This window comes from Siniperca chuatsi, linkage group LG22 (assembly GCF_020085105.1).
Source record: "Siniperca chuatsi isolate FFG_IHB_CAS linkage group LG22, ASM2008510v1, whole genome shotgun sequence".
Lineage (NCBI taxonomy): Eukaryota > Metazoa > Chordata > Actinopteri > Centrarchiformes > Sinipercidae > Siniperca > Siniperca chuatsi.
In genome coordinates, this window is record NC_058063.1 from 1,018,839 (window position 1) to 1,046,833 (window position 27,995).

General features: G+C 39.9%; 2 protein-coding genes across 3 annotated transcripts; one reads left to right on the forward strand and one right to left on the reverse strand.

The window, feature by feature from the left end:
* The first annotated feature begins 30 nt into the window (after positions 1-30).
* med11 (mediator complex subunit 11) lies at positions 31-3,662 on the forward strand. Its single transcript, XM_044183531.1, has 3 exons — positions 31-308; positions 997-1,127; positions 1,604-3,662. The coding sequence occupies exons 1-3, from the start codon at positions 239-241 to the stop codon at positions 1,748-1,750; spliced, it is 348 nt and encodes a 115-aa protein (XP_044039466.1). The 5' UTR covers positions 31-238; the 3' UTR covers positions 1,751-3,662.
* A 1,243-nt stretch (positions 3,663-4,905) lies between these two features.
* Positions 4,906-27,995, reverse strand: LOC122869985 (arrestin red cell-like). 2 transcript variants are annotated; one of them, XM_044183510.1, is made up of 14 exons: positions 27,854-27,995; positions 14,692-14,722; positions 14,525-14,585; positions 13,319-13,363; positions 13,029-13,225; positions 11,480-11,607; positions 11,059-11,194; positions 10,898-10,982; positions 10,620-10,692; positions 9,046-9,183; positions 8,814-8,897; positions 6,406-6,482; positions 6,239-6,293; positions 4,906-5,445 (listed from the first exon to the last, which is right to left on the reverse strand). In XM_044183510.1, exons 1-14 carry the CDS (start codon positions 27,976-27,978, stop codon positions 5,346-5,348), a joined length of 1,335 nt encoding a protein of 444 aa, XP_044039445.1. In that variant the 5' UTR covers positions 27,979-27,995; the 3' UTR covers positions 4,906-5,345. The 2 variants fall into 2 exon arrangements, with proteins under 2 accessions (XP_044039445.1, XP_044039446.1); XM_044183511.1 differs by lacking the exon at positions 9,046-9,183.

Sequence of the window (27,995 nt, forward strand, 5' to 3'; positions counted from 1 at the left end):
TCCGCCAAGCGAACGTCACTAGTGTGCGACTAGGTGACGTCGATTTAACGATATTGAACTCTTTGTTGTTGTGTAGCTTCAGCCTTCATGCTTCATCTTGTAGCGGTGGATTGAGTCGAGCAGATTCAGATTTACTCCTGTCTACACAGACCTGAGTTGTCTTGATTACACTGTGTGTTAATGTTCAGTAGAATTTGTTCTTGGAGAGCTGTTGACTTTAGCTATTTCCTGCCTACTCATGGCTAACGAGCGGCTCAGAGCTCTGGAGGAGGTGGAGAAGGAGATAGCGATGATCCTGCAGTGTGCCGGTAAGGAGAGATTTCACTGAACAGCACAACGACTGTACTGCTGTGGTTGTTCTATAACAGCCCTAAGAATCTGTATCAGACAGGGCCCAATAATTGGGGGGCCCAACAAGCGGAATCTGTGCTCTGTGTTAATTGGCAGGATTTTATTCCTCTCATGTAACGTTAATCATGACTTTTATGTTTAAAACGTAACCAAGGCAGGATTACCAACTGGGCAATTGCCCGGGCCCAAGGACCCCAAAAGTCCAGGTTCACTGCATGTCAGTTGCTTTTTGGACATTTGACTTTTGACTGCAAATTTGTTTGAAAAGTTTTACCATTAAACTACAATATCAACAAAGACAGGGCCTGCATTATTAAGCAACAGACAGAAAATCTGATGGCCAGGTGGCATTTCAGCATAGGACCACTAGTTGGTTTCTGGGTTGGTTTCATGTTTGTGTTAGAGGAGGGGAGGGGGCATCGGTAGGTAGGTTAATCTGGTCATGGACTTGACCATTACCCGAAAAACATGTTTCTTAAATCTGCACTATTCAATATTTTTTATATGATCAATGGATCAATTGACTCTAGGTAATGTGATCATCAGACTAGCTGATGTGTCTACATATATATATATATATATATAGAGAGAGAGAGAGATGTCTGGTCATAAAACTCATATGTTGTTGTATGCTTTCCCCGGCAGGTAATATAGTTCTGGAACTCTCCAAAGACAAACACAATGCCAGCCTCCTGGACAGACAGCTGGTCCAATTCCAGAGCTCCGTCAACCGAGTGGAGAGCGAACTGAGCGCCCAGATTCGTTACCTCACACAGGTCAAACAAAGTAGTAGTATCTTTTTATTCGTGCATTATAACCCTGGAGACCACTGCTACTACAACATAGCTTTATTGTCTCAAGTATTGTTTTTACAGTTTTTATATTTATCATATTTAGTAGTTTTTACAGTTAAATATATAAATATAAATATCAGTTTGAAAGCTGATAAGAAACAAAACCGTAACTTTAAACTGAAAAGTAGACTGTATGTAATAAAATTAAATTGTAGGTTTTGCTTTTCAGGTAATTTTTAAAAAATTTAAGTTATTTTTATTTTCTTGCAATTATATTTATTTTTTTGATAATTTAAAGAAATTGCTTAGTATTACTGAAACAAATATAATCTCATAGTGGGATTCCTATAGACAATAAGCGCAGTATTGTCCAATACTACAGTAAATATGTAATCAGTCAAAGTGCATCATATTGTGAGCAGCAGAATAAAGCCGTAATTCCCCTGTCTTTTCCCCAGGTAGCTACTGGTCAACCTCATGAAGGTTCCACTTATTCAACCAGGAAGGACTGTCAGATGGCACTGAACAGAGCCGAGTATGCCAAGGTCAAATTGGGAGAACTGGGACGGACCTGTGAAGTCATGCTGGAGCAGCAGCAGACATGAGAGCAGAGAGGGAAGCTGGCTGTCTGATGGAACAGTGACCACTGGGCTTACAGCAACATTTCACTCTGATACCTGATGTGACTGTAACTGCCCTCATTCTCCACTTCTACCAACAGCCTTAAAATCTTTTCATAGATACTTTTTATTGTTATTACAAATACTGAAAGATCACAAGAAACACAAAGAAAAAGTCAAAAGAATTATTTTTGTTATATACAAGAACTCAGATTTTCTAAGTAGAGAATGTTGCACTTCTTGGTATATTTTGTTGTTTGGTGGTCCATTTTTCCTATTTATGTGCATAGCAGGCCATATGTAGACCTTGTTAAGAAACTTCTAATGCATCCTAAAGAAATTTTATACCAAATGTTTCAGCATTATCAGTACTTGTCAGGCTCTGGATTCTCTGGAGCTGTGATCATACAGGGAGAAATCCAGCAGAAATAAAGCAGAGGTACAATTTTCTCCACCAATAGAACCTCAGCTGTATGGAATATTATTAGTGACAAAAATACCGAGTGACAAAGGTCAAGAATTGAGAGTGAACAGGGACAAACTCTTAAGCTTTGAGCACAAGTACCCTGATTTGGTTTGTACTTACTCTGAAATGCGCTCTCAGTATTTCCTTCAGCTTCAGTTTTGTCATATTCTGCACACTTGAGAATGTTAGAAGTTACTTACCAACAGTTTTAATTTATAAGGAGTCTAAAAGACCTGCCCATATCTTGCTATTAGCATCATATATTTTGCACTGTTAAAAGTCTTTTGGACAGCTGTTAAGGCTGATGGAGCACAATGAAAAGTAACTCTGGACTGTCCAGGATTGTCATAATGTGTATCACAGTCCTGGAAGACCATTTCAATCAGTCAGCAACTCCTAAAATTTGTTACAGGAAGAATGTTGAAAACACTAACTCACTGGATGGTATACAATCTTCTTAACAAGTTAAAAGGCAGTGCTAGGGTGCATAGTAACAAAGTCAAATGTGATTTACTCTGACCAAGAAAGGTCTCCTCCATTAAAGGCAGCACAACACATGTAAGATCAAAGATGTAGTGCACTTATTGCTGCCACTGGTGGCCAGAAGTAGCCTGATAATCAGACTGAATTGCCATTTTGTTTCATTTCATTAATTTATTCATTCATTACATTGTTTAAATCAATGAAAAATTGGATACAGGGCAGCGATATAGAGGTATTGGGTTGGAAGATATATTGAGGAGACAACCATTTTATTCAGTAGTGTATATAGCTTCCAGTCACCAGTGGCTGCACTGAGCATATTGCAGCCGAGCAGCAATCCATTTGGTAAAGAACTCCTGCGCCATATTTGGTTTTACATTGTTTGTTTTGGCTTTAATAGATGAGACCTCTCTCAGTCTGGGTAATTTGTCGTTGTTGTTACTTTGTACCCTATCTATAGTTTTTTGCCACCATAAAAGTCACTAAGAAGATTACCTACCATACAGTGAGTTTCTATTTTCAATTGACCTCCTGTAATGAATTCTATGAGCCGCTCAGTGTCTGAAATGTCCATGTTCCAGGAAATGGCTATCCAGGACCTTGATACACTGCATGGCAGTCCTAGATCAGGGCTAAGTGGAAAGAAGCCTGACGTTAAGAGGATGGGGTTTAACAGGAAGACGCTTCACAGTGCAGTGAAAGTAAACCTCGGTTACGTACACTAAACTACCCCCATTAACTCTCAAAATGTAATTATATTTGTCCTGCACACTTAAGGATGTACCATGCATCTTACAATTCACTAAACCTTGTAATTTCAAAAGCTTTTGTCCTGTTTTACATCAGTTCAAGATCACATCACACTCCATTTGACAGGTGGAAGCCCTGTAACAACTTTTGTTATGTTTTAAGCAACAAATAAAGACATTTTTTAGTTAAAACACTTGATTATTGTACATTTTATTTCATTTTACTGAGTGAGAAAATAACATAAATCTGATAGAGTAGATCTTGTAATATGTTTGCTTAACTAAGTTGTTTTAAAATTACCATGTAGCATTTTGAGTATTTTATAAATCTCAGGTTTGATTAGAATGATAATAGCTCTAGAGCTTACACTTAAATAGCTAATATTTAGAACTCCATGGAAAAAGGAGAAAAATGTATTCAAGATTTATTCATAATCTAATATCATCTTCATAGATAGAAAAACACGAGAGCTTGTTTAGAGACACTGACGAACACTGACTGTGACACAGGAAAGACTTTGTGCCAAGTGGAGACACTGTAGGATATAATATCTTTTTCACTGTAATTGTCAGCTCAAATTAGATGTGTGGGGACCAAGACAAAAAGATACTGTTAAAGAAGTCGAGTGAATTTATGTTTGATTGTATAGCACTTACATGTTAAATGATGTAGACAGAATAATCCATGTACACCAATGGCTCTGGTCCTCCAGCTAACAGTTTTTGTATACACACTATGGCCCTACACTGTGTCCCAAATCCATACTACTGAAGGATTACAGGAGATTGTAGCCCTAATGATGAATTGGCAGGCTCTGCATAGATTGGTTACAATTCTTAAATTTAACTAAATTTAAGGGATCTTTATCAAAAATGTTTGTTAAAATTATCAGATTTTTAAAAAAACATGAATATTGGTATTGCTATCTAAAATCCAGTATCAGTCAGGGTCTAGTCTAGACAGTTGACTCTGGACAAAAGTGGTGAACCAATCAACACACTGTGTTTTGTTCCTCTGTCAACAATTTCTTTTTACAGTGCCCATTAATACCACACTTCAAACTGCATATTCAAAATATGGTCAGAGTATATTGTATGCAATTGGGACACAGGGATAATATCTTGTATACACATTAGGATTTTGTCTAGATCCAGAAGAGACAGATTGCACTGTGCACCTAGCATGAAAATGTCTCAAATAAGTGAAAATCTATTTATCTTCCCTCCCTTTCACTTGGTTTACAATTTTGGACCTGGAAAAACACACTAATTACATAGAGCTATCTATCACTGAATAATAGTGTATTTTGTATAGGTGCACTAAAGAAAAGCTGATCTCACACAGGAAGACCAAAGCCAGAACTCCTGGCTGTTCAACAGAAAAATCCGTATGTGTTCCATACAACTTAAGATATGGAAAAATACAAAAAATAACTACTAAATTAAAATAATACCTGTTTATTCATTTAACACTGCCCTCTAGCTTGTTCTGCTCCAGATATAAACATGCGTTAAATTTATTTCATTATAAAGAGGTTAAGGGCAAATCAATAGAAAGCAGTAAAAGTTAGAGGTTCCTCTGTTATTGCTAATGTTATTCACTGATACCTGAATACAACAACTGACCTATCATCAATATAATGATAGGTCTATATATGTAAGACAGCAAACAGCAGATTTCTTAGTTTGTTGACTGCTCCTTAAGATGAGACGTATAGTAGTCCATACAGAGTAAATAGTACAATTAAAGCATGTGGCAAGACTTAGGAGGTTGTCCTCACAAGTCTGGCTGTCTGTTCATCTTCTTCTTCTTGGGTTCTGGGGTTGAGTTGCGTGTAACCTTCGACTCAGACAAGTAACTCTGCTGGTGAAGGAGGAGCAGCTAACTGAAGGGTTTATCCTCATCCTTGTCATCCTTCATCCCTGTTAACCGCAGGCGAGCAAAGTCTTCAAACACAAAGTCGTCAACCTGAGAAGAAGTACTAAAAAGAGAAATAATGTCATCACCTATGTGGATAAAAACAACACATTACTACAGAAACAGTTTCAGTAAAGATGAACTAAGTTGGTTCAGAGTGTTTATATTGACAACAAGTCTTCTTCCCTGCCTTTCCTGGTGTGTTGCTATGCTTTGCCACCAACTGTCAATCAGCATGAAACCACTGGTGTTGTCCGCATGCTTGTTTGCAAACAACAAAGTGGGGACCCACTCATAAAAACATTGCTCCATAGTGTTACTAGTGGTCCAAAACTCAACTCAACTTAATCTTTATTTATTTTATTTTTTTAAATGTTTTAAATAAATGTTTTCCCTTTGCAACAAGAAAAGATCTTGTTTAGACCACATTTCCATCTCTATTAGATTAAGATGGCACCCTAAATATGCATGCATGCTATCTACCATTCATCTCTGCCTTTTATTTTGAATGTTGGATCATAAACTCATCACTGTAATGTATACATGTTAACTGGATGGACCTCACTGACTATATGGAAAAAGATTCATATATGCACTTTTTCATCTTTAAAGCCATTCTTGGTAAATCTAACATTTTGTTTATCTCACTATAGAACATGTGTAACCACTGATCAAAAATAGCATCACCTGGTTCCATTTGCCGCTCTCTAATACAGTGACATGTGACATTTCTCTAATCTAGTAAATAATGTTGCTATATGATAAGAGGACTCAAATCACAATTGAAGAGACACTCTTGAGTCTTGGAGTGAAAAATGTGGTGAAAAAATCGTTTAAATCTCATCTCACAAACTTACTGCATGTCAAACTCTATGAGGTTTGTATCCACAGGAGCATCAGCCTTTGGAGCAACTACAAACAAGAACACATTCAGTAATTAAATTACAATCTAATCCTCCCAGCTCACACAGCTCCACTGTGAGCTGTTATGAAGTGTGTATGTGTGTGTGTGCCTGTATCCTACCTGACTGTGGTTGGGAGCTGGGCTGGTCTGTAGGTTTGGGATGCATCAGGACAAAAGGAAGTTCCACTGCTACATCCCTACACACACACACACACACACACACGTACACACACACACTCAATACACTAATTCCAATACATTCTTCTTCTTCCTTGTCAAAATCTGGCGTCTTAAATGACTCACAATGCAACTGACCCTTCGACAGTTCGCTCAGAGATTCTGGTGTGTTATGCTAGTAGCAGCTAATAGAGATGAGGAGGGGAGAGAACCCCATCCCCTCTGCATCACCTGTATAGGTGTTAAGCATGCCCAGGCACTCGCGGACTCTGAGTCCTGTGAGCACTGTTGCGCCATGCCGGTGAGGATTCTGGAGCGCCGCTTGCGAGTGTCGGCGGCCTCAAAAGCCAATCCTTGCCTTTCTGACACTGCAACGAGACCCAGGGATATGAGGGAAAGACAGCTACGGCTAGCTCTTGCTGGGGGGATATGGTGGAGGACCCCGATGCGGAATTTCCCCCTCTGTTCAGCTGTTTAGATGATGTGAACTTGGACCTCCTCGGTGATGAGACTGATGAGGATGATCAAGATGCCATTCTTCCCCCCGCTCAGATGGCGCGGCCCAGCAGCTCCCTCGGTGGGCAAGCGCAGCCTTCCCCTGTCCCCCGTGAAGTCGACCTGCACGAGGTGTGTAAATGGGCCAGGTTGGCTATTGACTGGCCTTTATCTCTAGATACCTTCCTTCTCGTCAGGTCTCCGCTAGGCAGCTTATGCCCGCCGTTCCCGCGTGCATAAAGGACATGAGCCACCTTTTACATAAGGGCTCTCCAAATCTGGCTATTTGGGATGACATATCCGTCGTTTCGGACCTTATCCTCCGTGTGTCTAGACAGCTAGCAGTTCAGGGCTATGGTCGTGTCATGGGCCTGGATGTGGCAGGGGAGAGATCACTGTGGCTAAATCTCTCCAGCCTGCCAGACCAGGATAAGCAGGTCATAATGGATTCCCCATTTGACCCATCACAGGCTAAGGGCTTGTATGGGGAGGCGGTTACCTCCATGCAGCAGGCTATTGACCTGAGGAAGAAGCAGGAGGAGGCCTTCGATCTCTGCCTTCCCTGCAAGACAACACCTCGCCCACCACCGCCAACCTGCCTGGGTTTTGGGGCTGTGGCGGTGAAAGGGTGCGGCGAGACCATTAATGGCCCCAGAATCCAGTCACCTGAGCAGCCAGCGACCCACCAGCATGGTTCCCAGGGCCAGGCCCAGCCAGGCATAAAACCAAGGGTGCAGTGTATGATTCAAGAGAAAACCAGAAAGTGCAGTGTAGACTGTCGCCGCAAGAGGGCACAGCTGCTCAGGTCCCTGTCAAGGCAAAGCAATGGCACGCATGCACAGTTCACCCCTGGGTGTTTACAACAATTGCCTAGGGTTACAGGCAAGTTTGCAGTGAAACCACAGAGTTTCAATGGTGTGGTGTTTTCATAGGCCACAGGGGAAGCCGCAAAGGCTTGGAGAGCCTTTTATTAAATTCAAGTGGCTTTATTGGCATGACTGCATACAACGTTGCCAAAGCATATTAACACAAACTATACATTATATTTATCATAATAAACATAAATAAACAATTTTCTAAAACAATAATCCTGACTCCTAAAACCTGACAAGCTGAGTCACAGCAACGCTTGATTCCAGCTGAGATACCTGCTGCAACTTTTCTCTGCAGCATTCTAAAACGGTTTTGTCTAGTCATGAACTTTAAAGTCTTCATTAAACATCTTTAAAAAGGTGGGCTATGCAATTCTGGAGAAATCCAATACCATGACAAATACCATGATATAGAGCAAACAACGACACAGCAAGTAATGTATCTAACGTTAGCTAGGTTGTAGGTTAGCTTAGCTAGGTTGTGGGTTAGCAAACTGTCCCTACAGTTCCTGAGAAGCTAAAAGCCAGAGGATGAGGCGGTTTCCCAGAGCCAGCAAACCAGCCAGCAAACGTGTATTGGATTAGAATCGCATACCCCACCTTTAATGAGTCTATGAATAAATGGAAATGTGAAATCCCAAAACATGGGACATTTACCAGGTTTAATTTGCTGGAATAGCACAAAACAATGTCAGACCAAACTCCATTCAAAATCTGCTAAATCAATTCTGCCCTATTGAATGCCAAAAGCTAGGCTATATTAACTTGTCTGAAAATACAGGCCTATAGATGCATTATAAATATAAAGAAACATTTATTTTGTAGACTAATTAGAAATAAAACAACCAATTCAAAGTCAGATAGTATAAAAATCTGCACCGAGAAGTGTGAGCTGGCCCCAAACAGGTTGAGAACCACTGCCATAGTGAGATACCTCACTTTTCAGAGAACCGGGGTTACCCTCGTAACCAAAGGTTCACCTACCCTCCACGAGACACTACCAGTTTGACTTTGACTCTGTAGGAAACCAGGATGCCCATCATCTCCTTGTTGGTCCCTTCTTTTACTCTGCAACACACACAGGGTACATGCAAACAGGAATGAGAAAAACATTGAATGTACATGTTCGTCAATATACATATCCATGAGTTTGTGTGCTTGTTTGGATAAAAAGTAAACCCTTTTCTGTCAGATGCATGTGTGTATGTTTGTGTACATGGTGCTGGAGGCCAGGTTAGTGTCTTCATGCTTTAGTTTTCCATCCAGGGCCAGGCCTCTCTTTTCCCTGTTTACACCCAGCATAGGGGTCAGAGTGTAGACCTGGCAGAAGGTGGCGCTGGGAGAAACCTGGTCACTGAGGTTGGGGGTAGGGGTAAACGTCCGGGAGAGAGGAGCAAAATAGGAAAGGAAATGGGAAAGTTAAAGAGTGATCCATTAGTTCTTTCTGTAGCTACATACTGAACACTTGCAGTAAGTTATAAAAACAAATGAGCAGGAAAGTTCATTCTTGACTACAAAAGTCTGCACTAAAAGCCCACGTGGGATATAATATATTTCGATACTTCGAGAAGCTGGTAAGATATGTTGGTAGTTTTTAAAATTAATGCTCAATTGTGTCTGCATTTGCATATAAAATATTGTCATCTGCATACAAATGCAATTGATAATTATTAACATGCTGGCCTAGGTTATTAATATAGATTGTAAAGATAACAGGGCCTAAAATTGATCCCCGTGGAATGTTGTTATGTTGAGAAGTGCTAAGAGTGCCAATATACCTTAGGGCTAGATGACCAGGTCAATATATTGATATTAGATTCTTGCAGATATATTAGAAGTGGTGTATATGTCGGCTGATAAGCAAAAAAAAGAAATGCCAAACCAGGCTTGGGGTAATTTAGAAAATGTGTTACCATTACACAGTTTGTCCACCAGAGAGCACTGACAAGTTGATTTTTACACTGTAAAATGTCCTGCATAGTGTGTATCTTGGTTAGCCTGGAATTGCCACACTAATTTGCAAATTTCAGTTCAGTTCAGAACCTCTCAGTTCATTTTCGATTTCCAAGGGGCGTTATCAACGGGTGCAGACCAAAATGCGTCTGGACGCAATTGGATAGATCTACAACCAATCACAGCAATGAAACGTGTGATGTGCACTGAGCAACAAAGGCAAGTTGGGGCGGTGCTTGGTCCATTTTCAAGCAGGAAAAAAATGGCGGCCTGGTCACAAACTTTCTTAAATTATAGCTAAGCAGTACACTAAAATGTGTTTCTGAAAACATTTGAAATAGGCAATGCAGTAACAGAATCTTGATTCATATTTGATCAGCGTTGCCTAGTTTAACAGTTTTATCTGAGTTTTGTGAGCCTGGACGCAGGTCCAGACCTACAACCAATCGGAGCAATGAAACACGTGACGTGTGACTTTTCAAATCTGGACTGGTGACGTTCCCAGGCTATATCTTAATCACAATTCTTAACAAAAAAATAAAAGCAAATCTAAGGGATCCGTATCAAGATTGTTTGTTTATGTTATGTATTTATGTTTTAAGAAATTATTTATTACTGTTGCTGGATTTTTTAAACTCTCAAATATTGATATCTGTATCTGCCTCAAAAATCCAGTTTCAGTTGGGCTATACCCATAATTCTTGTAGATGTACAATATCACCCACATTATTATATATCTTCATGGTGTCCAACCCTAGAAAATACATCTTCAAGGGAATAAACAATGGAATGAAGCATAGGTGAAGAGGAGGATAACAGTAAAGAAGAAGAACTCACTCTTCTTCAACCTGGGCAACTGGACACTTATACTGAGCCGTGGAGAACAGACAGATATCAGCATACTGATGAACTGAGACAAGGAGAGGAGAATTATTTTAGTACTTCCTTTAGCCCTAATCTGCCTTCCAAGTCAGTTCTGAGTCAGATTACTGTAGATTCAAGATGCAATACTTGACTTTAATAGTAGCACCCAATAACAATAAAAGTGGTGCAAAATTTAAGAAGTAATAATAATTGAAACAAGAGTGTGAGTGTGTAAGAGCAGGTGGAGTTACCAGATATCTTCACCCTCTTGACAGTCTTAGTGGAGTTGTTGGTGACCTGGACATTGACACTGATGGGCTCACCATGGTAGTACAGCTAGAGAGAGACAGATACTTAGCAGTGTGTGTATCCCAGTCATCAAATAGCACATCAAAGTGTGTGAGTATGTTACCTCCTTATCCAGTGAGGCCTCAAGGTGTAGAGATCTATCTGACATCAGGAAGCTGCGACTGGTCTCCACCATCGGCTGTGGACCTGGCTTCTCTGGGGCGTATTGAACCTTCCTGATCACCAGATGCACCGAGTTCCTACATACACAGCAGGTTCATATACATGTACATTTACGGAGGTAACATGTCTACACCCTCCACAGGCCAACAGCACAGTTAGCAGTGACAGGGACTGCAGTAAAGCAAAAAGTGGCCATTCCAAACTGGTGCAAAATATTAGCTATTGGCAGCTGGTTTCATTCATCATGCAAAAGGAGAAACTGCTCAGTGCCAAGTCTCTAATGTTCCATAGAGAACCACCACTGAATATCTGTCTAGGAGTGTTAGTTAGGTTGTAGTCTCAGGTGTCTGAATGTGTTGAACCTTTGGTGGATCTTCTCCTCCACAGTCTTGGCACAGAATGCTCGAAGCTCATAGTCCACACCACATGCTTTCCCAGTGTCCTCTGGGCCTGGCTGGAGGGTCACTGAGCAAGGCAGGTTCTGGGGGATCTGACACATCCAAAACACACAAAGTGAAATCCAAATGACAGCTCTAGGTGCATAGTCATACAGAACACAGTGCATTTACTGTATGTGAAATGAGTAAGAGGACTGAAGATTTTTAGTGCTTCACTTAATCTCACTTACTTTGCTTCACAGAATGCAAAATGGGTAAGAGCAGGTATGTGGACTGTTTCATACTTCAGTACCTTTCACTTCACATAACAGAATGTGACAAAGGTAACAGTAAGTATGTGCTCTGTTTAGTAATATTATGGAAATTAAACAGGACACATACCAACACTTACCCACTTCACTTCACATAGTGTTAAATGGGTAAGTATGTGCACTGTTAATCAGAATCAGAAATACTTTATTGATCCCCGAAGGGAAAGTCTTTGTTACAGTAATAGAGAACTCTGATATATTAAACAGGGCGTGTTCACAGAATGTGAAATGGGTAAAAGTAGGTATGTGAATTGACTAGTGTTAAAATACACTATAATACAGAAGAATGCACATAGTCTTATCCACTTCACTTCAAGTCACTTATTTACACATCACTTCACAGAATGTGAGCTAAATGAGAGTAGGTATGTGTGCTTTTTAGTATTGTTGTACACTAAAATACTTTAGTATTGTAGTGTAGAACTATTTATAGTGCACATACCCACTCATGTCCACTTCACTTCACTTGACAGAATATGAAATGGGTAATAGTAAGTATCTGAGCTGATTAGTATTAAACACTACACTAAACGCACTAAACACTTCATATTCTATGAAGATGAGTATGTGATTTTGCCTACAAACAGGATTTTTTTGGTCAAAATATCTTAAAAGATCTTTTTCAAAATAACACAAGGATCTCAAAAGAAGCCTACAATTTATAACTGGTAAGGTCACAACACTGATTAACTTCAGGGAAATCCTTCAGAGGATTCTCTGTCTTAATGATGCCACTCTCATGGATTCTTTCAATGATTTTTTCCCACCAGGCCTATTGCTGACTATCGCTTTTTATATACAGTTTTACTTTTTATATATGATTTATTTCACCAGAGTAACACCAATTGCAACTTTTAAAATCTTGTTCTTTTCACTTTTCATGTCATCTGTGCAAACTGACTGCCACAACATTATGTCTTTCTGAAGAAGTCCAATTGACTGCAACATCAGTAGAGTTATTATTGGTCATGTGAGATGAAGGGCTGGGTATGCTGGTCTATGGTAGTTTCAGGATGGAACTGAGATTGAGGTTGTGTTCATGTTTTCTTGCCAGTAGAATTAAGAAAACCTTAGCCTCTATAATTAACGAGTCACAATCTGTCTTATGTCAAACAGGCATATTGCAAAATATTAGATTGGTTCTAGATTTATTATCCTGAATTTATTAATGAAAATAGCTTTATTATAATAAGAAGTCTTACAGTGAAGTTGAAGGGGTAGGCATGCTGACCCAGCTTCTTTAGCAGCCTCTCCTGCAGGTGGCTCAGAGGCTTCTTTCTCTCCTGCAGAGGAGGGATGGCCTGGACGGTGCTGACGTATAGATCCTTCCGGAAGGAAAGGCCCAGGACATCAATGTCCTCCCGACCGTAACAAAACGCACAGGTCAGAGTCACAAACACTGAGGATGGATGAAGACATGGATGGTCAATCGGTCATTCAGTCAGTATATCAGTCAGTCTGTTACTTTGTGTCTATCTTCACGTTTTCTTACCTTTTCGATCTTTCAGATACTCTGGGTCTACAAGAAGCATTCCGTCTAGAGAACACACACACACATTTACAGTTGATCAAACCCAAATCAAAACATTGTGTGTATAGTTGTGTATATGTCTATGTATATGATAAATATTATTCAGACTAGCTACAACTAAAACAGTATTTTACTTAAAGAAACACTAACATGTTGGGCGAAAATGCATTCCTAAACCAAACACATTATAAAGCACCAACAAGGTCTGTCTCATTTCAGGCTCCCTCAAATGCAGTCGAGAAATGCAGCCTTGTTTTGCTTAAATTTACACACAACCTGTGTGTTCTTTGCAGCCCTCAGCATCCCATAATCTAGTCATAAATTAAGTAAAATGTCACAGCTCTTAATATACACCCTAAATCATGAAACTTGTTAGTTTGAGGGCATCTTACTGACAATAAACCTGTAAATTTCTGATTTTCAAAATTAAAAAGGGACCTTTTTTGCCAAAAACTGCAGTTCATCGAACTTGAGGCTGGCTCCAAAAGCGAGTTAATCCCCATAGAGCTCCATGTTAAAATGCCCAAATTTACAGCAGAAATAAACATGTTTACAGCCTGGTACAAAAAACTGTTTTGGTGTCTATAGCTAATTTTCCCATTCATGACAACTGTGAGGGGGGTGAATTTTTTTTATAACTCACCCGTTTAAATTATATGAAGGCTTAAAGTTATGCATGAGGACGTGGCCGCTTTGAGTGACAGGTGGGTGCCCTATCAGGTGGCTTGCCGCTAGGTGGTTCCGCAACCAGGCTTCATTTGGCCTGCCTCAGCTCCACCTCTTTGCCCATTTTTGGATTAGTCGCAGTCAGAGACTGCCAAGATGGCGACTGCCGGAGCAGCTGGAAGCTGCCCTCTTTGTGCTTCAACAGCTTTTCAGAAACCTATGGGTGACGTCATGGACACAACATCCATGTTTTTTAGAGTCTATGCCCTGAACAGAATCAGATTTGGATCAGCAGTGGAATGAATTTTATTGGTGCATTGAAAAGTTCCTCCCACTTCAGTCAGTCTCTGTCTGGATTAGACTATGAGTGTTCCTCAAGGATTCAAGGATTTTAAATCTTTAAAGGTCATGTCTTCTACCTCTGTATTTGTGTGTGTGTGTGTGTGTGTGTGTGTGTGTGTGTGTGTGTGTGTGTGTGTGTGTGTGTGTGTTTAAACTCACCTACTGGATCTATGTGGTTTAAGTGATCAACAAAGTCTCGCTTCCCTAGATAAACTGTGAGCTGGGGAAAGAAAGAAAATGGAGTGATTAGGATAATCCACAGCAGGAGATGTTTGAGAGAGACAGAAACAATGATAAGAACCCATCCTCACACACACATATCCTACCTTGCAGTTGGGACTGGACTTCTTAAAGACTCTATAGACAGAGGGAGAGAGCATATTTTGTTAACAGAGTATGTGAAACTCAGATTTGGGATTAATTTATTAATGGGTTGAAGCAGGCTGCAGGGAGTACACACCCTGATCTGAAACGTGTGCGCACCTTTAGTTACACAAATTCAATGCAGTGTTGTGTTTGAAAATGTCCCCAGACATTATTCAAGCAATGCAAGCACTGAGCTATATACTGTCGCATGCAACAACAGGATCACATCTTTGATTCTGGCTTATGTTTGGTCTTTCAGATCTCAAAGCAGCCTAGTTTGAACCCTCTTTTGCTGTATCGTCCCTTTAAAGACATTTTCATTGGCTTGTCATCCATGTTCACATTACATAAATGTGCACAGCCTTGTGACTTTTCATATGGTCAGGTGCATTTATCTATCCATCCATTTTCCATCTATGAACGGAGACAGGGGAATTGATACGACCACCTGTATGTGACCTACGTATAGAACTTTTGCCAAAAGTTCTATACGTAGGTCACATAATGACATCTGAGCAAGTTCCATTCTCTCAAGAAGACCATGGAATACAATCAAAAATTTTGAAAACAGGTAGTAAGTGAACCTTCAGTTTAGAAATATTCTAACAGATATGTGTTCCTGAGTTAAAGAATGAACCTCCACACTCAAACATACAAGTCATTCACAATTGAGAATGACTTCCGGATGGGAGCCGAAACGTCTTGATTCTGAAAACAGTGTCCAGATGACTACGACTGAAACCTTTTCTACGATAAAGACTCTCCAGTTGATCCAGAATGCTGAGTCATGTATGCTGACAAGAACTAGGAAAAGAGATCATATTTCTCCAATATTAGCTTCTCCTTTTCTACAATGGAACATTCCTGGACGAATAATAATAAAGACAGATTGATCATATCCGGTAAAGAAGTGCTAACTAAGGGTAAAACCTCTTTAAGCAGCCTAGTCTAAGAGGGGTGTCTAAGAGACAGGTTGATGGCTTAGATGAAGTTAATTGAGGAAGGTCGATAGCAAATAAGTCAAAATATATATCAGGTTTTACAGTTGTTTCTAAGGTTGTTTGAAGATAAATCTGTACCGGTTGATGGCAGGACGTGATGAATTGTTTCTCTAATAGTTAAAAATTTTATCATTAAAGAAGCTCATGAAGTCGTTACTACCGAGGGCTATAGGAATACATGGCTCAATAGAGCTGTGATTCTCTGTTAGCCTGGCTGCAGTGCTGAAAAGAAACCTGGGGTTGTTTTCATTTTCCTCTATTAATGATGAGTAGTAGGCTGCTCTGCTCTGTTTTAAGACTATCTTGCCAGAGTAAACAAGATTCTTCCAGACTGTTGGAACGCCATTTCCTTTCAAGTTTTTGCAATGTTTGCTTTTATTTGCGGATTTAGGGGTTATACCATGGAGCTAACCTTCTTTGTTTTATTATCTTCTTTTTTAGCGGGCCGATAGAATCGAGTGCTGTTCGCAGTGAGTCTGCAGCACTATCAACAAGATGGTCCATTTGGGAGGGACTGAAATTAGCATAGGAGTCCTCTGTTATATTGAGACATAGCACTGAATTAACTGCAGATGGGATTGCTTCCTTAAATTTAGCTACTAACACTAACAGATAGACATCTAGAGTAGGAGTTTTTGCCTAATGGCGTGTAGTCCAGTAATAGGAGCTCAAAAGTTATTAAATAAAGGTCTAATAATGAAGGATTCTGTGGACAGACTATTAAATGTTCAATTTCAATGCCATTTACCAGAACAAGGTCGAGGGTGTGGTTAAAACAGTCAGTGGGTTTATGTACACTCTGACAAAAGCCAATCAAATCTAATAATGAGATAAATGCAGTACGAAGTCATTTTCAACATCCACATGAATATTGAAATCACCTACAATAACCACTTTATCTGTTTTAACGACTAAACTTGTTAAAAACTCTGAGAATTCAGATAAAAATTCAGAATAAGGACCAGGATAACAAATACACTACAACAAATAGAATTGGCTGTCGTGTTTTCCAGGTCGGGTGTGAAAGACTAAGAACAAGGCTTTCAAATGAGTTATAATTTAGTTTAGGTTTAGGGTTGAGTAATAGGCTTGAGTTGAAGATGGCTGCGACTCCACCTCCTCGGCCGGTGCCTCGAGGAATGTGAGTATTACTATGACTGGGTGGAGTGGATTCATTTAGACTAACATATTCTTCATGACCCAGCCAGGTTTCAGTAAGACAAAATAAGTCAGTATGATACTCTGATATTAAATCGTTCACTAGTACAGCTTTAGATGACAGATCTGATGTTTAAGAGTCCACATTTATTTCTCCTATTTTGTTGTGCTATTTCAGCATTTTTGTTTAGGTTTTTATGTATAACTCCTCTTCTTCTTCTTCTGTTAACTTTTGGTTTTATTAATTTAAGTTGTCGGGGGGGCAGACACGTCACTAAGGAGATTTGGGTGGGTAACTGCTCTGGAAGTGCAGAGAAGCATGTAGGACAATGGTTTTGGTCCACTAATAAACTCTAGATATCTAGATATGCTCCATCCAAAGTGGGATGAATGCTGTCTCTTCTAATCAGACCAGGTCTTCCCCAAAAAGTCAGCCAATTATCTAAAAAGCCCACATCGTTTGCTGGACACCACCTCAACAGCCAGTGGCAGCATGAAGCCATGCGGCTAAACATGTCATCACTGGTCAGGTTTGGCAGGGGCCCAGAGAAAACTACGGAGTCCGACATTGACTTTGCATATGTACACACTGACTCAACATTAAGTTTAGTGACCTCCGATTGGTGTAATCGGGAGTCGTTACCACCGACGTGAATAACAATCTTTCTGTATTTACATTTATCCTTAGCCAGCAGTTTTAAATAGGATTCAACATCGCCCACTCAGGAATACATTTGACTATGGTCGCTGGTGTCTCTAACTTCATGTTTCTCAAAATAGAGTTGGTTTCTCAGCAGGTGTGTCGCTGAGTGGGGAGAACTTGTTAGAAACATGAACAGGTTGGTGGTGAGCCGTGGGCTTCTGCTTAGGGCTGTGCTTCCTTCGGACAGTCACCCAGCCTCCCTGGTTTAACGGCTAACAGGAGCTACCTCTGGTCGGTCCGCACCGGCTACTGGGGGCTGGCTAACTACAGCAGCTAACGATTGAGTTTCCATGGTGCGGAACTGCGTTTCCAATTCACTAAGCCTCGCCTCCAATGCTACAAATAAGCAACATTTATTATATGTACCATTATCACTAAAGGAAGCAGAGGAATAGATAAACATTTGACACACCGAGCAGGAGAGGGAGAGAGAGAGAAGCCATTGCTAGCTGCAAACTAAAGAACAGTAGCTTGTGTGTAGTATACTGAATAGTGTGTAAACTGTAGAATTAGCGAGAAAGTCGTTATAAGAAGGAGAGCGCTATGAGTGCTTGAGCAGAACTAGTGTACATTTAAATGTATAGCAGATAGTTAGTCACTATAATAAAGAATCAAACAAAATTTACTGTAATGAGCTAGAGCAGTAAAAATACACTACTAGTAACACACAAACATGAGCTAGAGCTTATCGCAGCTTTTGTGGTTCTGATCACAAGTGGACAGCTCTAAGTACAGGTGTGAATTCACCCAAGACGCTTTGCGGACTCATTGAGATCCGATCACTTTGTCAACATGACAGCACACCCAGAGTTGACAGCAGTTGGGGATCACCTTAGCTGTGAAATTCCTCGATTGTAAAATGCTGATTTTTTTTAGCCTCATGCTGACCTAAACTAGAGCCTATATTGGCTTGCCAATCAGCTGATATTAGTTTATCATAGAGATATTGGTATCTGCTTTTATGTTGGCCAATAACTAAGAAGTGACGTCAGTGCACTAATATCAAAAACATGTTTGCAGTAGTTTAGTGTCTCCATTTCATAGTTTGTCCACCAGAGAGAAATGACAATTAGATTTTTACACTGTATAATGTCCCACTCTGTATGTATCTTTATCACAATTCTTTAAGAACCACATTGATAAACATGTTTGATTATGTTATGTGTTTATGTTAAAGGGACAGTTCACCCCAAAATCAAAAATACATATTTTTCCTCTTACCTGTAGTGCTATTTATCTATCTAGATTGTTTTGGTGTGAGTTGCCAAAATAGTTCCTCCATGAAACTTCTCACAACAGATCTGTGGATTACCTTGAGTAACCAGGTCATGATTTCTGGAAAGAAACATTGCTGTTGAGTTTTTCAAATGTATCATTTTGGCGCTTTGAGCACCACAAGGCGACTGCCATATAGTCCCATTATATTAAAAAATGCAGCCATCTCTACGGCCGATATCTCCAAAACAAACAAATGTCCAACCAAACTGTTGCCAGTCAAGTTGCATTATGGGTAATGTAGACCAAAAGCCAGTATTGGTCAGGCTTTAACCTAAACCTTTTAAGTTTTTTTTACAGTGGAGATGCTGAAAGTAAAAAGGGGTTTGACATATAACAAAATGGTGCCGTTTGGTGTGCGTCCTAAACACTAGGCCACCAGGATGCCCCTACACCTCCCCATTTCTAACCTAAAACATGAACAAACTGCACACTCTAGTCAATACTGCTAACATTGCCACCACTATACATGTGCTAAAAACTACAAATAGTTCACTAACGCTGAAGATCTGAGGCCTTCGACTGCATATGTTGGTCACATGACCATTACAGCGACAAATATTTGTCCATGTAGCACTGCCTGTGTTTCAGAGTAAACAAGGGAGACTTAAAGGCCTTGTTAGTCAGTGTCTAGAATAGACAACAACAAGTTGTGCGTAGGAACTGTGGATCTCCAATCCACACCAATAGCACTGTATAATCCATAAAATAAGCCATATTTCCTGTCTTTCACACACACTGCAGCACTAAACCAATCCTTGAGTTTAGTGTAAACAAAAAGTGAGCAGCAGTGATGGCTGACAGCACAATGAACTGTAGGAGCGGAAAGTCATCATAGACCCAACTAAATCTGTACTGGAGTTTCACAGAGTGTCACAAAACTGATCCTGGATGCCATTTTCTCTAATCAGTCTCTGTATGTGTAACAGAACAGAGCAGATTGTATGTTGTTTGTGGCCTGTCTATGACCATGTGTGAGGGATACATCAATCATTAAAATGGAAAATTGCAATAGCACTTAACAAAGAACAACAGCATAAAAAAATGTTTTTAAAGAAACACACTCAAGGGCCTATTCCAAACTAAATTTAAGGACATCTCCATCCTCTGATTCTCTTACAGTGTTAGATATCATCAATCTGTGTTGTAAGGCAAAGAAATATTATTTGTATAGAACTATTCAAACATAAAGGCAATTCAATGTGCTTTACATAATACAAGAAACAACTGATAATAACTGCCCCATATTAAAACATAGACTCATAGCCTACTGGTGAAAGCTGGACGGAGGTGGGTCTTTTGAAATGCTGCAGTGGTGGCAGCAGTATCAGCAAGTGACAGAATAGCTTACAGGTGAGTGGTGTGACTTAAAGTGTAACTTCACCCCCAAATTCTGCTAGCTCCCTCCATCCCAGCATATTTAAAAAATGCAGCAGAGGACTGCAGGACAAACACTTTAGTTGGCATGGCCTCGTGTGTGCAGCGGGAGGTAAGGAGACACTAACCAGAATGAGCGACAGACAGCTAACCGGCCACGAGCAGCTGCTGTCAGACTCTCCGTGTCCACGCTGGAAGCACACTGGAGCAAAATTGAAAAATACTAAGTAGAAGGTTAGCAAAAACTAGCATAAACTCTTGTGAATGGTGCATCTAGAGCTGCATATATTTGAAAATGAGCTCTGTTTCACAGACTCCCACTCAAAGGCTGGGGGATATGGGCTGGCCACATCTGATTAGAGGGCATTAACACTTTTTTTATATAAATGTCATTATGTAAATGAGTCCCAAACGCTCGACTTTATGTAAGCATTGGCCTTGCAAGGTTCAGGGTGATTTAAAACAGTAGATGGCGTGTTGAGCCATTTTCAATGCATGAAATGCAAATTTTCATAAATTTGGTAAGAATGTCAACAATATCAACAGCATTGATGTGTTTCATCACAGTACAGTCATACAATTTAATTTACAGCTCAAAAAACACGTTCAAGTGGGCAGTTGCCAGCACCACTTAGTTAAATGATATCCTGCTTTCACACTTCTGATTGCTATTTTTAGTTCCAATATGTGCAATAACTTGATTAATATTTGGGCAATGAGATTTATGTTGAAGGATTGTTTTTCTTTTATGTTACCAATACACCTGAGAAAATTAGATGGCAGCGTGTGTAGACACGGCAGCCACTAGCTCCTTTTTTCATCTTTAACACGGAAGCACATACTACCTATGACAGACTAACACTCATTAACATCAGAAAAGGAAGCACAGGGATTGCATTAAGTGGACCTTGAGACGATCACTGCCCACAACATCTATCATCCAGGTATTTTTATTGTAGCTGGCAATTTTAACCAAACAGACCTCTGAACTGTTTTACCAAAATTTCACCAGCATGTCCTCACCCCCAGCAGGGGAAACAATACCTTGGACCACGTTTACACAAACATTCCTGGCAGCTGCAAAGCCCTCCCCTGCCCCCACTTCAGACAATCAGACCACATTTCTCTGCTTCTCCTGCAAACTTACTCCCAGCTGATTAAACGGTTCAAACCATCAGAAAAAAGCACTTGAAGTATGGACAGATGAAGCTACAGCAGCTCTACAGGACTGTTTGGAGTGCACAGACCAGAACCACACTAATCTAGCACATGTCAGCAAATGTGTTCATGATGTGGTGATCACAGACAATAAAATCATTCCCCAATCAGAAAGCCTGGATGAATGGAGAGGTGAGAGCCCAATACAGGGCCAAAAAAGCTGCCTTTCAGTCAAGTGACAATGAAGCATACAACACCGCTAGAGTTAGACTGAAAGCTGACATCAAGGAGTCAAAGTGGGAGAGACTGGAGAATGACCTTGACACCAACAACAAGGACATGTGGCAGGCAATCCAAACCATCACAGGCTACAAAAGCAGGAGTGTCTCCATCATGTGCAGGGCCACATTGCCAGATGAGCTTAACACCTTCTATGCTCACTTTGATCTCCTAAACAAACACTCAGCTACCAAGTCTGCCCCACCTTCAGAGGACCAGCCACTCTCAGTATCCACAGCGGACGTGTGAAGAACCATGGTGAGAGTATATGTGAGTAAAGCTACTGGGCCTGATAACATCCCTGGCTGTGAACTAAGAACATGTGCCTACCAGCTAGCCACTGTCATTACTGGCATTTTTAACATATCACGGTCACAGGAGAGTGTTCCCACCTGCTTCAAGACAGCCACCATTGTCCCTGTACCTAAAAGGTCTGCAGTGTCTAGTAGGGCTGCAGTTATCGATTATTTTAGTAATTGAGTATTCTACTGAATATTCCATCGGTTAATCGAGTAATCAGATAAGAAATACTTTTGCTTAATTAAAGAGCAATAGTAAATATGCAAAAGAGAAAATAAGACAGGTCTCTTAAAATGAACAACTAAGTTTCAGAACTACAAGTTTTAACCTAACTACAGCTCAGGCATAAAGCAAGCTTTTACTGTCTTCTTTGTGGCATTTGTATGAGGCAAAAACGAGTGGACATGAACTGTGACTATCATAATAATAAATAACATGAATGAAGCTCAGGCTTTCACAAATTGACTCTAGCATTTTATTTTCTGTGGTTAATATCTTGAACAAAACCTCGCTAACTTAGGGACATCATAACTAGCCACCACATTGACTTATGTTGTTAACTAGCCATTACATATAGCCATAATTAACGTAGCCTACATTCTTTACTACATATATATTGTCGGGTCCGCTCTGTGGACTGGATGCATAGACTGTAACATTATGCTTAAATAATCATAATCATCCATGCGAAACGCAGTGTGCTGTATGTAGTTATATGGATCAAATGAAGCTTCGAATGGATAATTTTTAGTAATCGAGTAACTCGAGTCACTTGAGGAATTGTTTCAGTCTTAGTGTCTAAAAGGCTTTTCACACTGCAAGGATAACCCTTTTTCACACACACATTGTTAACCCAGGGTTAACCTAAGCCCAGGGCTATAATTCACACTGCACTTCTACTAGCCCTGGGTTAAATGTCCGGTGACTAATGCTTACATTCTAGAATGATGCATGACTACTCTGTTTACTTTAGCCCTGTTTCACACTGGCACCTTTTAGCCCTGTTTTTAGTAAATTTTAAGGCTTTTCACACTGCACTTAGCCCCAGGCTAAGAAAGCTTTCACTCACTCCAAATGAGACTAAAAGCCAGTCAAAAGTAAAGCAGAAAAAAAGAGCAAAGTGTCTGCGCTGAAGCTAAACAGGAAGAGGGTGACATGTATTCCAGGAAATGTGTCCAGTGTATGCCAGTAATGTGTATGCCAGGAATTATTTTGTGACCAAGTGTTATGATTAATCAGCCAACCTTTGGAGTCCATGTGTACGACCACAACACCACAAAATTAAAACATTATTGTAAAAAAGATTGTTGTAAATGTACTGGCCTACAAGCAGAGCTGTTGTCAAGACCATTCAGGCCAAGTCAGCATCTGCAGTTTTAAGAACGTTAGCATGTCCCTGTGCAGGAATGTGCTGCCTTTTACATTCTGAGGAAAGAAAACAGACAAAATACACATCCTGATCATCAACAAAAATGTCCTTTACTTCCTTAACGCAGGACATGTGATCCCCTTCCTGTCAACCCTTTATCCTAAAGTCAAAAAACATCTAATCATAATAAAACCTTTCAGTGAAAACTCTTCCATCAACTCATCAGGCTATGGAGCTACTGGATGCCTTTCTAGTCTTTCCAACTACTTAAAGCGCTTCACACTACATATCACATTCACCCCGTTCATACACTGATGGCAGTTTCTCATCAGTTCAAAGAAACTAACTCATTCACACACACACACACACACACACACACACACACACACACACACACACACACACACACACACCGAAGGCACCTCATTTGGGGTTTAGTGTCTTGCCCAAGGACACTACAACATGTGAGGCTGGGAGAAGCCGACAGGATATATCCCTGCTAAACTAACCTACAATGTCATTTAAATGTTGTTCACACTCTTAAACTCTACAGTTTCATAAAATGAACTGCTGTAAACTGACTGTTATAGCCACAATTGGATTTAAATGAAAACCAAATAACCAAATGTTAGAAATTTGAGGTTTGGAAATGTTCCAACAGCCACTCAGACTTTGATTGTGACAATGTCAGCTAAGTACTTTTGTTGTGTAGTTGAGTGGAGTAGAAAACAATGTTGTGTTTCTGTTTCCCAAGCAAATCTAAATTAACATGAGTGGTTGTCTCCAGTCTGTCTCTCCCAGAGGTCAGAGGACATTTGCTTAAAACTGAGCCTTTCTCCTGTAATAATAATAAAATGTAATCATTTCTTCTGACGTTTCTTCTAGGGAGGTGCTCTTTATTTCAGGTGAGGCGGGTGCCACTACTATAATTGTTAGTAGTGAAACCCTGTTATAGTCTCACTAATAGTGTATGGGCAGGCTCTGCAATTGCAGAGACATCATCTGTAACAAAAAAGAAAAATATATTCTACACCCTTTTATAAGCTCAGCAGCGAACCTCAGCTGCTCCATTTCTGAATTTGGATTTTCAGACAAAACAAAATCTCTTGGCTTTATTTCTAATGCCAAAAATTTCCCATTTTTTACACTACACAAGAAATAATCAAAATCCAACCCTTCCCTATTTTAGACACCTATTTTAGAGTATTCCTCTAGTGCCAACCTTAATACAAGTCAACTATTATCAACATCTATGTGCTAAAGATGTCAAAAACTAATGGCAAAATTCCATGTAATTCAAAAAGAAATATTCAAGGTTACCAGGTGATTTAAAGTCTGCTTTAAAACAACTTAAAACAATAGTCAGGTGCCCATATGAACATTGATTGCTGTACTCTAATATCAGAGTATCATATTGACTTATTTTGTCTTACTGAAACCTGGCTGGGGCATGAAGAATATGTTAGTCTAAATGAATCCACCCGCCCAGTCATAGTAATACTCACATTCCTCGAGGTACTGGCCGAGGAGGTGGAGTTGCAGCCATCTTCGACTCAAGCCTATTACTCAACCCTAAACCTAAACTAAATTATAACTCATTTGAAAGCCTTGTTCTTAGTCTTTCACACCCGACCTGGAAAACACGACAGCCAGTTCTATTTGTTGTAGTGTATTTGTTATCCTGGTCCTTATTCTGAATTTTTATCTGAATTCTCAGAGTTTTTAACAAGTTTAGTCCTTAAAACAGATTAAGTAATTATTGTAGGTGATTTCAATATTCATGTGGATGTTGAAAATGATAGCCTTAGTACTGCATTTATCTCATTATTAGATTCAATTGGCTTTTGTCAGAGTGTACATGAAGCCACTCACTGTTTTAACCACACCCTCGACCTTGTTCTGGTATATGGTATTGAAATTGAACATTTAATAGTCTTTCCACAGAATCCTTCTTTATCGGACCATTATTTAATAACTTATGGACTGCTATTGCTGGACTACATACCATTAGGCAAAAATTCTTACTCTAGATGTCTATCTGTTAGTGCTGTGGCTAGACAGAGAATCATAGCTCTATTGAACCATGGATTCCAATAGCTCTCAGTAGTAACAACTTCATGAACTTCTTTAATGATAAAATTTTAACTATTAGAGAAAAAATTCATCAAGTCCTGCCTTTAACCGGTGCCGACTTGTCTTCAAACACAGGAACCTTGGAAACAGCTGTAGAGCATGATGTGTGTTTTGGCTGCTTTGCTCCTGTCAACCGATTAATTCATCTAAGCCATCAACCTGTCTCCTAGACCCCATTCCAACTAGGCTGCTTAAAGACGTTTTACCCTTAGTTAGCACTGCGTTACTGGATATGATCAATCTGTCTTTATTAACAGGCTATGTACCACAATCCTTTAAAGTAGCTGTAATTAAACCGCTTCTTAAAAAGCCCACTCTTGATCCAGGGGTTTTAGCCAACTATAGACCTATATCTAACCTTCCCTTTCTTTCTAAGATCCTTGAGAAAGCAGTTGCCAATCAGTTGTGTGACTTTCTAAATAACAATAGTTTATTTGAGGATTTTCAGTCACGGTTTAGAGTGCATCATAGCACAGAGACAGCACTGGTGAAAATTACAAATGACCTTTTAATTGCATCAGACAATGGACTTGTCTCTGTCTTGTTAGATCATAGTGCTGTGTTCGACACCATTGAACATCGCATCCTATTACAGAGACTGGAACATGTAATTGGCATTACAGGAACCGCACTAAGCTGGTTTAAATCCTATCTATCAGATCAATCTCAGTTTGTACATGTTAACGGTGAGTCCTCCGTGGACGCCAAAGTTAGTCATGGAGTTCCACAACATTCTGTGCTTGGACCGATTCCATTCACCTTATATATGCTTCCTCTAGGCAATATTATTAGGAAACACTCCATAAACTTTCATTGCTATGCAGATGATTCCCAATTATATCTATCGATCAAGCCAGATGAAATTAACCAGTTAACTAAACTTGGACCTGGATGACCTGCAACTTTCTGATGTTAAACTCTGACAAAACTGAAGTTATTGTACTTGGTCCCAAACACCTCCAAGACACATTATCTAAAGATATAGTTACTCTAGATGGCATTGCCCTGACCTCCAGCACCACCGTAAGGAACCTCAGAGTTATCTTTGATCAGGATTTATCCTTTAACTCCCAAACAAACTTCAAGGACTGCCCTTTTCACCTACATAACATTGCTTTTAGGCTGGACTACTGCAATTCCTTACTATCCGGCTGCCCGAATAAGTCCCTTATAAGTCCTCTCCACATTTAAGACTAGGCTTAAGACTTTCCTCTTTGATAAAGCTTATAGTTAGGGCTGGCTTGGGTGAGTCCTGAACCATCCCTTAGATCCCTTAGTCCCTAACACGGCAGCGGCGGATGGCCGCCCACCATTGAGTCTGGTTCTGTCCAACGTTTCTGCCTCTTAAAGGAAGTTTTTCCTTGCCACTGTCGCCAAGTGCTTGCTCATGGTGGGATTTGTTGGGTCTCTGTCATTAATATTATAAAGAGTATGGTCTAGACCTGCTCTATAAGTGCAATGAGATAACTTCTGTTATGAATTGGTGTTATATAAATAAAATTGAATTGAATTGAATTACTCATTCCTCTTGTTCATACTGGCCATTAAAACATCCCTTCATAATACATTTTCAGTGTAACGGAGGACAAAATCTTCAGTCCTCATCTTAAAACAAAAATGTATTATCTGAAGCTAATACAGTATGAGGCTTCAGATAAATCAAGTGATATCTTCCAAAGTTGTCTTTTTAGTATAAAATTTTCACTTTGTGTTTCCCTGTTGAGCCGCAATGGAGAGAAGGTAACAAAAAGAGAGAATTTTGTACTAAAACGACTAACTTTGGAAGATATCCACTTGATTTGTCTAACTTAGACAAATACTACTACTTAGGCTGAAGCTTCATATTAGCTTCAGATAAACTTTTGAATATATTTTTGGAGGGAAGGAGGGCTGTAGATTTTGTCCTCCATCACTTTGGGAACATGAGGAAGTTACGCCAGACTCCCAAAATGTATACATTTTATGGTAATTTGACGCCGTCTACAGTCAAATGTAACAGCTGCATAGCCTACAAGACTAGACTTTTTTGGCCTCCACTCAACAATTCGACATTACAATCAATCGATATTTATTGAAAGAGAATTTCAAATTTCAGTCCTCAAAAGTCCACTGCGGAGAACGAGTCATGTGAATCAGTTTAGATTCTGTTTAAATTCAGCTGCACTGCTATGAGTTTGTCAAATGTAGACCCTACAGATGGAATAATTAGGCTATTATATACATATATCATTTATTCCAGTGGTTTATTTGGATACAGGCTACTTTCGGCGACAAACAACAGAGGTTTAAATAGCCGGTTTTCAACGGAGCTTGGATAGTTCTCTTTTACTCCTCACGAGTTAACGAAACCAACTGGATGATTATCTTACCTGGTACCCGCTTTGTCCCCCATCTCTTCAGTCCTGTGTGGACAGTAGCCTATTTCTAAGATATGCTGGTCTGTGTCTGTGTTGGTCTCGGTTGTCCGCTGATGCTGCCAGCTTTTAGGGATCATTCCGCCTGTTTCCGCAC